At 37.3% G+C, this 10,954-nt stretch overlaps 1 protein-coding gene across 2 annotated transcripts; it reads right to left on the bottom strand.

Moving 5' to 3' along the window:
• Positions 1-4,671: 4,671 nt before the first annotated feature.
• LOC18013648 (P-loop NTPase domain-containing protein LPA1 homolog 2) lies at positions 4,672-9,031 on the bottom strand. 2 transcript variants are annotated; one of them, XM_024153861.1, is made up of 8 exons: positions 8,787-9,031; positions 8,484-8,647; positions 7,505-7,797; positions 6,859-6,940; positions 6,356-6,769; positions 5,538-6,272; positions 5,339-5,458; positions 4,672-5,250 (listed from the first exon to the last, which is right to left on the bottom strand). In XM_024153861.1, the coding sequence occupies exons 2-8, from the start codon at positions 8,643-8,645 to the stop codon at positions 4,846-4,848; spliced, it is 2,211 nt and encodes a 736-aa protein (XP_024009629.1). In that variant the 5' UTR covers positions 8,646-8,647; positions 8,787-9,031; the 3' UTR covers positions 4,672-4,845. The 2 variants fall into 2 exon arrangements, with proteins under 2 accessions (XP_024009629.1, XP_006419071.1); XM_006419008.2 differs by having other exon boundaries at positions 6,356-6,748; positions 8,787-9,030.
• Positions 9,032-10,954: the final 1,923 nt, after the last annotated feature.

The raw sequence follows: 10,954 nt of genomic DNA, 5'->3' as shown, positions 1-10,954 counted from the left end.
ATAATTAAATTAAAACAATAAACCTTCTATTAGTTCCAACATACCAGTTGTACCTGTTTCACCAAACATAGAACAATAAACCTCCTACTAGTTTCAACCTAAACCATCTACTAGTTTCACCAAAAACCAATAACTAGTTTCAACAAAAACCAAAACAAACTTGTTTCTTCTACTTCTTTTTTGCAGCCTCTCATTTCTTCCTTTGTGCTGGTGCATCATTTTCGAAAGGAGTGGATATATGCCTCGATGGTTTACCTTTTCTCCTACTCCTAATGATCTCAGCCGTCCTTTTAGCCTCAGCACTCTTCCGCATACAAATTTTGTAGCGTGGTTTCTTTGCTGGTGGTTCAGGAGTCTCCACTACAGGTGTAGGTGCGTTTGTGGTCTCCACTGAAGGTGCAGGTGCGTCTGTGGTCTCCTCCGCAGGTACAGGTGCAGGTGCGTCCCTGGTCTCCTCTGCAGGTGCGTCCCTGGTCTCCTCTGCAGGTGCGTCCCTGGTCTCCTCTGCAGGTGCATCTGTGGTCTCCTCTACAGGTGTGTTCGTTGTCTCCTCCATACCCTTATCACGTACATTGCAAAATAAATGTAAAATTTTTTTTGAACATACACTTAATAAAGGAAAGAAATAAATATCTTTTTTTACCTCTTGCATTTGATCCTCCACCTGTTTCATACACTCTCCCCACTTCTTCATACTGAAAATCCATAAAATCAGAATCTCTCCTTTGATCAGCTATTTTCATTTCTACAGACTTCAGTCTTGTGTCCATCTCATGAACCTTCTCATTAATCTTCCTAAACCCTTCTTCCATTTTCTCGTTAATCTTTATAAACCCTTCTTCCATCTTCTTCAACACATCCTCACTTCCTACCGCTTCAGTATCTGTCGGTTTGGGCAATGGCTGGTCTTCTCGGGATTTAACATCTAATTGGTACAGATCCTTCAAGTGTATCTTCTTCTTTTGTTGGACTAAAATAGTGTGCCAACTATCAACAACAGGATCAGAAACAGCATCATCCTCTCCTACTTCGAAGTCATCCCATACATGCTCGTCTAGGATGTCAAGCAAGAGTTTAGCTTCTCCATCTTCAGGTACCAAGATACTAATAATATCCTGTTTAACGAAAAACAAAAATTAAATTAAACTAAATCTCTAATAATGTATAAATATAAAATTAAAGGAGACTCCTAAACCTTTGTATCTCCAAGCACTTCATAAATATCAGCTAAAGAAAATCCTGTTTTGCCTGTTCTCTTAAACTTCCACTTGCACATTCTTGGACAATCACCATCTGCATTCCCAACTTTTTCTTGAAATGCTTCTTTCAGAACCGGGATAGATTCAAACGCCAAAATCTGCACATATAATCGTACTAGTTATGCCAGTTCTACCAATAATACCAGTTCAACTAGTTGTACCCTAAACACGAGTTGTACCAATACTACTACCTATACACTATATCAAGTTGAACCAAGAATACTAGTTGTACTAATACTATGATTTTTAGTTGTACAAGTTATACTGAATTTAAAACATATAACATTACCTCTAAAGGCAATATGAACCCCGAAAAAGTCCAATTCCCTCGAACAGATCCTCCAAAATGATCCACCAGATGTGCAACCTCAGCTAAGACGTCATCAAAAGTGAAACGACCCCAGGGAAACGTTTCACACAGATCCAGATCATCCACCACTCGAAGAATGGATGGGTCTATGGATCCACCATATTTCTTGGACTTTCCTTTGATGACAATTGCTAAGAAGAAAAGTACAACCATCTTCAACCTATCAGTACCACCTTCAATGAAATCCATTGATTCCAGCTTCTCACGCACCTCTTTCACCTCAATATTAGTCTTTCCAAACTGCTCCTCCACAAAATACATACTCCCTAACTGCTCATAGTCGGCTGGATAATGGTGGCAGAATAATTCTGAAAGAAGGCCGTGTTCTCTAATTGAATACCGAACAGGCACACCATTCACAACAAACCAACACTGCCGCTGCTTGTCTGTCACTGCTGTTCGGAGAAGCAACATCCACATTCCCATTAACATTCTATTCTTCTGGATAAACATGTGGACAATATGCTTGAATTGTGGGTGGTTCTCAAACCAGTTTCTCTCTGAGATATCAAGCCTCTTGAAGACTTCCATGAAATTAAAGGTTTCACACCTTGATTGAAGCTTCGGGTATAACCGATACTCGCTTTGCTTGAAGAATAAACCTCAAGGTTCCATTGGTATTGAGACGTCCTCTTGCTGCAATCAAAACGCATAGGATAAGTGAATATAAGTGTATTGGTACAACTAGTATTCTTGGTACAACCACAACCAAAAATAAGTTGTACGCGATAATTCCAGTTGTACTAAACTACATTTCGTTCAACCACAAGCAAAAATCGGTTGTACGCGATAATTCCAGTTGTACTAAACTACATACCGGTAGACCACAAGCAAAACTCAATTGTACACGATAATTCTAGTTGTACTAAACTACATACCGGTTGTAATGGATCAACATTTGAGTTTGAACCCAATCCTTCTTCTGATGCAGTAGCATACTCAGCCTCAGATCTCTCTGGTTGAGAAGGTGAACCCCTAGTCGACATCCTCAAAAAATTCTGAAACAAAAAATCAGAAATCAGTTGGGGTTCAGGGTTGAGGGAAGAAAATCATAAATTAAGGTTTTAATTACTCTTAAGCCTAGAAGATACCTGTTCGGCGATGATGGAAGTGTGAAACGGTGGTGGTGGCGAGCCTAAAACGGCGACGGCGACGACTCTAAATCAGAAGGGTGAAGAGTGGAGAGCGAGTGCGAGTGAGTGACGGTGAGCGAAGAGTGTAGGGATTTAATCGAAGAGGAAGAAGATGATGGAAGAAGACGAAAATGATGGAAGAAGATGATGGAATCGAAGAGTCCGAAAATGATGGAGTATGGAGATAATGGAATCGAAGAGGGGAGACGATGGAGGCGGGAGTAGATCCGATTTTTAGGGGGTAGGGTTTGCTTTCTGGTTTAATTAAATTGGATGGTTTAAAACAATTAAATTGGTTTAGTTTAATAATTTCGGTTAAATTGGTTATTTAAATTGGATCTTGGTTTGAGTCCAGTATTCTGAATTGGAAATATAATTTGGTTATTCATTAATGGTTTTTTGGTCTTTTTATACCCTTTTGTATTAAAAAGAAAATCAAAAACAAAATATGGAGATGGAAAGAGTATATGAGAATTTCATATAAGGAAATGAGTACGTGAGGTTAAGATCCGTAGGAGAAACACTTGGAACGGTTTGCTACCGTAGATGACCATCAGATTTTGGATAACCAGATTGATCCATTTCTCTTGAATGCCCCATGATCTCTGTGTTTTACCGTTTAGCCTTCTAGATAGCCTAGGCTTCCAAAACGATTGAATTATCTATTTTTATTGGAAAATTTTACTAAAATGTAGTGCAAGGAATATAGCTCAATTGGTTGGAACCCCTATTATTTTACTATAATGGAAAATCAATTATATTTTTGATGAAAAAAAGAAAAATGAAGAACCAAATGATAAGGCAAATAGAAGAAGAAAAAACCTTTTACAGAAAAAGAAAAAAAATAAAGCTTTGAAATACTAAAGAGGATTGAAGAAGGAAAACCATTCATTGAAAAATGTCTTAAAAAGAAAACCAAAATATGGAAGTAAGGGGGAGAATAGGACTCGGGATTGGTTTCAAACTTTCTACATGATACAATTTATATATATTCACATTTGTCCTTTTTTGACAGTATATATTTATATCTGTCACGGTTAGTTTTTCTTGTTTTAGCAATAAACACTTTTGTTTTAATATGATTAGCTTAGTTTTCATGAAAAAAGTTTGAAAACTATATAAACTATATATTTTTATGTAATTAATCAAATTTTATAAATCAAACGTAGGAGCTGTCTAGCGTCCGTATAAGAGCTCCAGGCTTGCATGCTATTCGGGAGGTGCTCCAAACGACACCTCTCCCTCTCAATGGCGATAGTGATGTGTACATTTGGGAGGTCGATGAGACAGGGAAGAAGGTTTTTTCCACCTCCAAAACGTGGGACTGCCTCAGACCCTCTGCCCCTAAGGTTCATTGGAGAAAAGTGGTCTGGTTTAAGGGTCATCTTCCGCGACATGCTTTTCACTTCTGGGTAGCCAATCATGATCGCCTTCCTGTGAGATCAAGACTTATGAAGTGGGTGAAATCTGATAATTTCTCTTGACTGTATTCACATCTCTTTACACAAATATATACACAGAAATAAACGATATTTACTCCTAATTGACAGGGCGAGATTGTCGTGATTTATTATTGATTGGCACGACAAATCTCTAAATGAATCAATCAAATTAAATACAGTTTTCTTAATATCTATCATCCTAGGGTTTCTAACGGTTAAGCTGTCTCGAAAATCATTGAACAATGAAGTTGGCAACCCTTTGGTGAAGACATCTGCAAATTGAAGCGACGATGGAACATGAAGCATATTGATCTGACCCATTTTGACCTTTTCTCTCACAAAGTGAATGTCTATTTCAATGTGTTTCGTTCGTTGGTGTTTCACCAGGTTCGTCGAGAGATACACATCACTAATACTGTCACAATAGACCACTGATGCTTTGGTAATTTAGAGATTTGTCGTGCCAATCAATAATAAATCACGATAATCTTGCCCTGTCAATTAAGAGTAAATATCGTTCATTTTTATACTTAAACACTTCAATCAGTTTTAGAAACCTAAGCTATCTAAAAGGCTAAAACACAAAACCCGAAAGTAAGAAAGAAAAAAAAAAAAAAACAGAAAACACAGGCACAATGAGGTCACTGGGCATTCAAAAGAACTGGATCAGTCTGGTTAGCCAAAATCTGATGATCATCGATGATCGAACCGTGTTTCCCAACAGCCGGAATACTAAGTGAACGTTTCCTCATCTTTGCTTTATCCGAGGCTGCAACTACCATTCTGTTCCGGTATTCACATGTGAGCTCAAGAGATTCAGTCAAAGGCTGGTTCGCTGTCCTGAGGAAAAGGTCGAGGTTTTGCAAGTATTTGTCATCTTTGTTGGGTTTTGTTGTAGCCTCCTTGTGGTTGGTTTCAGACACCATGGAGATTGTATCTCGTGACTCTTCTTCTTCTTCGTGGTCTGTCCAGTAACTCTTGTCTTCCATTGCCAGATCATCGTACTCTTCATCTGACTTTGTCGATTCCTCATCCACCGATCCAACCTGGTTTAAGATTTCAATGAAAAGAGTAATAAACTATCAGCAAGATACACTAAGAACAAGAGAAAACGAACCAGTATCTGGTTTTTACCTCTTCACGGTTTCGTTCGTCATTGTTATCGCTGAGATCTTCATCAGAATCTGGCTCAGCAAAATCATCATCGACTTCTTCATCTTCATCGCTCCCATGTACAGACTGTTCCTCCTTACGCTATACGGAAGATGTAGAAATGATTAAACAACCTTCATAAAATAAGAATGTTTTAACACATTGATTAGTTTATACTTACCTCTTTCGAAGGTCCATCAGATATACGTGGCGAGCTGCAGCAAGAAGAGTAATGTCTGCTTCCGGTTTCAACAAAATCAGCTCTCGACTCGTCTACACTCCCAGCGTGACTAGTTGCACCATCATTAGGCCAAGCGCTTACCCCAAAGAGACCAAACTGAAGATTCACCGGTTCAGCTTTCTGTAAGTATCCATACATTGGATGCGCTGTTCCATAGTCCATCTCAGTACCACCAAAGACAGGCTTCCCAACATCATCAACGGAACCAACAGGCCAAGTTCTCGCTACGGTTCCATCAGTATTCAGAAGAGCCATCACACGCCTAGAGGAGCCTGTTCTTTGGATCAGCTGAAACATTCCCTTGGAACTTAATGAGTTAGCTGCACATTGGTTCCTGTGCTCATCGTCGATAACAGCAACGGTGTTTGTTGTTGCATCGTAGAGCTTCTCCCCTGTTTCTCGTCTACGTAGACAACTGAAGACCGTCGCATGGATCGTAGCCACGCTCTTGTCGACGTTCGTGTTGTTTATCTTAGGAACGAGATGTTTATCAGCTCGTTTACATAGATAATCCTGTATCGTTCTGATGTTACGTATATATTTTACATACTTATTCTTTTCTGGATCCAATGTCATATACTTTGCTCTGACTGCAAACCGTTCCAAGTGTTTCTCCTCATTGGCGATGTATACCATGAAAGGAACAATCGAAGGGTGCTTTTTCATCAGTCCCATCTGCATAAGAAATAAAAAGTTAGATTGAAAAAGACATTGGATCCTCAAACAAAAATGTTTAATGAGACAGATATAAGAGTTACCACAAAGTTGAGGCTTAAGTGGACACCCTCAACAACGACCGACTCTTTCCTTTCTTCCCATGTTGTAATAAGCCTATCGAGACTGTCAATCACCATCTCGCTTTGTGCCTTGTACCCTTCTATAGCCATCTGCTTATCACTTAACAACTCAGGGTTGCTTGAGTTTGATCCAGCATGGGTGTTTTCGGTGTTGGAGTTTAACCCTCGAGAGCCTTTCAACTTTTTGGCTCTTCTTTTGGCTTTTGACTCAGCAACTGCCACACGGTCAAGGCACTCTCCAGCATGGTACGTTGAAGCCCAAAGCAAAGGATTCTGCTTCTCATCAGCAAAGCTCCTCATCATGTGCCTTATAGAGTCAGTTGATACCACAGTTGTAATCCCCAGCCTGCTACCCTGTAATACGAAAGTTACAAACTGCATCTGATTACACATCAATAACCAGTAAGAGGAGAGCTTATTATTGTCAATCTAAAGCATATAAACGGAGGGAATTAATATTTTACCAGCAATGCAGACAATGTAGATTTACCACAGCCACTGGTGCCACAGAGCAGAACAGTTACAGATTCTTTCCTTTCTCGGATTCTGTGAGTGATAATAATTGTAGTAAATGTGTGATATAAAAGAATAAACTACAGACCTACAGTTATATGAGTAGGAAAATAGCAAATCTGAGTCCAGTTTAACAACAAATCAAAGTACGGCAGTCCATGGCACTACCAACGTACTAGGAGCCCTAACTAGGATTAATGCACTAAAGTATGAACCTCAATGCGAGCATCACATTTAATATACAGCCAACCACATACCAAATACAATTTACTATGTAGAATCAGGAAATCCATATTGAGAAGGAAAAAGAGAAACTGTTTATATGTCGGAAAAAACGTGATCAGCTAAGATTTTTAAATATTAAGAAAGATATAAGTGCATGATGATATCTCTTTATTGGCCATTCGATAGAATTCATTCCGACTACTATCTCTATCAAATAAAGGCTAAAGAATATCTTTGAAAGCCGCCTACCTATATTTTATGCATTTTAAAGAACATAATATAACATAAGCAGCAGACATATGCAAATTCTATATGCCATCACTTTTTGGACAATAAATATCAAGACATATTCCAAAAAGTTAAGAAATTTACCTGCATGCCAGAATCAAATCTGCCCTTTGGTCACGGCCAACATACTTATATTCAGCTAGGGCATCACACACAACATCTAAGAATATTTGCCTTGAAACAACAACAGTTGTGCGTCTTTTGTACATCTCAAATGGTCTTTTATCCTTGTCAACATCATCAGCAACCAAACAGTTAGCTTTCTGTACACAATTTGAACCACCACTTTCTTTTGCAAATTCAGGCACCTTCCCATGCTCTGGTGAGGAATTACAAGACCCCTCACTTCTTATCAACTCAAAAACCCTCCGGCTGATCTGCCAACAGAGAACAAAAGAGAGGAAAGCAGATTATCATGAATATATCAAGGAATGAAAAACTTCTTGTTCCTAAAGCAGAAGGCAAAAGAGGATGCAGGTCACTAAGATGGCCAAATTACTTTGCAAAGGAGATCATATTAGGTCATTCACAATAAGTACGACTCATGCCAGGACAGCCTAAGGATTTTACAAACAAACTAAGTTATCAGACAAATATAACTATCAGTCTATCAGGCTGAAAAAACATAACTAAACAGAAATCAGTCCGATCCCGAAATTTAATACATACGGGTTTAAGGAAAGTCTTGTTCTTACCATAAACTAGAAAGATTATGATAGACATTGATGATTGAACAAACGAATAAGATGTACAATAACTCTCAAAGCAGCAAACTCAATAGTATACAAAAATTTCCAAATTAGAGATGGAAAACATAATCAAGAAAGAATAAGCATATAGCATGAGACAGTAAGACGCTAAACTCCTTTCCAGATCTATACACATCACTGAAACAATCTCAATGCTACAAGTCAAACTAGATTCACAATCTTCATAAGATTTTTTTCCCTAAAATAATCGGAAACAAATTCGGATAAAAAACAGAGATAAACAATTAAAACGACCAAATCGACGTAATATGGTGATCATATTAAAACAAAAAAAAATGTATAATCGCGATCACCTTGAAAGCGTGACGCGCCTTGCATCCCATGAGCTGAAGAGTACTTTGCAATACAGGACGCGTATACCTAAACGAATCCTCCACATTACCGTCTCCATTCGCCGCCGCCGCAACCGCGTCGTCGACCACCACCAAGTACAGAACCTTCGTCGCCTCCGCCATTTCTGCAACCGACAAGAAAAAGACCAGAATGAATCTCAATCAAAATAATTTCTGGAATTTCCGAGAAAAAAATAATCAAACAATCAGAGAGGGAACAAAATTGGGAATGCAGGGAGGTAGAAGAGAAAAAAATCGCTTCACCTGTGTCGGAGAAAATTTTGGTTTCACAGATCGGAGAAGAGAAAATCTAGGGTTTATAAATGAGGATCGTGGTGGTTTTCCTTATAAGAAGAGGAAAAGGAAGAAGAATAAGAAGAAGATAGGAAAGATATTTTCGCCATTTTTATTGTCACTCTCTCGCCTTCAACGCATCGCTCGAGGAGAGCCTTCACGACTTGTTTAAGAAACCTTCTTCTTCTACTTTTCTGTCTTTCTCTCTCTCTCACGTATCTTTTACTTTTACAGAATCAAAACAATTTTAGAAAAAACTCTCTCGTTTTTTTTAAAAAACTTTTTGGCTTTGTTTTAATCCTTTTTGAACTCAACCAGCATCTTACTTTCTTGACAAAGACATCCCTAGATTTTGTTTTAGATCGAATTGACCCTCATATTTTTCGCTTTTACAAAATAAAATCTGAAAATTAAAGTGACAGGATATAAATAGTTATCTTTTTCGGGAAAGCTTAGCAAATTTTGTCATTTTTTTTTGTAAACTAAAAAAAATTTCTGAATTTTTTTAACACTTTAAAAAAAATTATAATTATAGTTATTTTATAAATGTATATGCACATTTTTGACGATTTGGTTTTCTAACATTAATTTATATTTTTTTCGACTATGTATTTTTTAACTATGCTATAGCGATTATATGGCTTAAACTATGTAAAACCATGATAGCATGGAACATAATTTTATTTAAAAAAACTATACATCATCGTAAATAAATATGTATATTAACGTGATCAAGATTATAATAAGATCAAAATATAAGAAATAGAAGAAGAGTTTGCATATGTACCTTTGCAATGTTGTCTAAGAAATTTATCAATTTGCAGATATATATGATTTTAGTTTGAGTTGGTTTTTTTGTGATGATAAAAACCATATTTATAGAGTTTTGTGACTCTAAAAAACTTTTGTATTTTGATCAATGGAGTTTCTTAATGTTGAGATCATTATCAAATTTTTTCACTAAATTTAGGATATCTCGTCTATAAAAAAATTAAAATGGAAATAAAGCAGTTAATTTGGAAAACTTATTTCTTAAGGATTAAGGGAAAAGACAAAGAAAAGAAATCTGAAATCTATTCACAAGATTCACCGTGTGGGCCCGTGAGGTGGTAAAAGTGTAGTAAAGTCTGGTGTGAGAACAACGGTAATAAAGGTTTAAACTCCGAATAACTAGAATAACTAGTATACTTTGTCGGGCAGGAATTAAAAAGAACAAAGGAAGTGGGTTCCATTGTTAAAGAACTAAGTTCAAACCTTACATCCATAAAGTCTGAGCCATCCCTGGATTTGGTCAATTTTTTTCCATATTCATTTTTCTATTGGATTAAACAAAACATTAAAATAATCACCAGATCATATATATAATATATTGTATAGACTACTACAAGAAAAATACAAATACAAATCCTTAGAAAAATATTACAGTCATGAAGATTGTTGATCAGACTTTTGAGAATCTGTGTATTGATTACCAAGAAAATCAGGAGGCAAGGAGGTCTAAAAAAAAGGGCATATATTGAAAGAGATCGGGAGGAAGGCCATAAACGGTTATGGAATGATTACTTCAGTGAAGATGCAACATATCCAGCTAATTTATTCCGACGCCGTTTTAGAATGAATAAACCATTGTTCATGAAGATTGTTGACCGACTATCCACCAAAGTTCAATTTTTCCGATAAAAGAAAAATGCTCTTGGAAGGTCTGGTCTCTCCGGACTTCAAAAAATGTACAGCCACAATTCGTCTCTTGGTTTATGGCACTGCAGCTGATGCAGTAGACGAATACCTCCTGATTGGTGAATCTACGGCTTGCTCATGTTTGGAAAATTTTGTTGAAGCAATAATTAATTTGTTTGGTGATGAATACCTAAGAAGACCCACACCAGAAGATCTTTAAAGACTACTTTATTATGGAGAGTACCGTGGATTTTCCGGCATGATAGGAAGCATTGATTGTATGCATTGAGAGTGGAAAAATTGTTCCACACCTTGGAAAGGGCAATATACACGTGGTTCTGGAAAACCCACGATCGTTTTGGAGGCGGTAGCTTCATATGATCTTTGGATATGACATGCATTTTTTGGATCTCCAGGTACTTTAAATGATATCAATGTTCTTGATCATTCACCCGTGTTTG

The sequence above is a fragment of the Eutrema salsugineum genome, unplaced genomic scaffold (assembly GCF_000478725.1).
Source record: "Eutrema salsugineum unplaced genomic scaffold, Eutsalg1_0 scaffold_4, whole genome shotgun sequence".
Classification (NCBI taxonomy): domain Eukaryota; kingdom Viridiplantae; phylum Streptophyta; class Magnoliopsida; order Brassicales; family Brassicaceae; genus Eutrema; species Eutrema salsugineum.
Note: the sequence above shows the minus strand (reverse complement) of the source record. Positions and strands in the feature narration are given on the sequence as shown.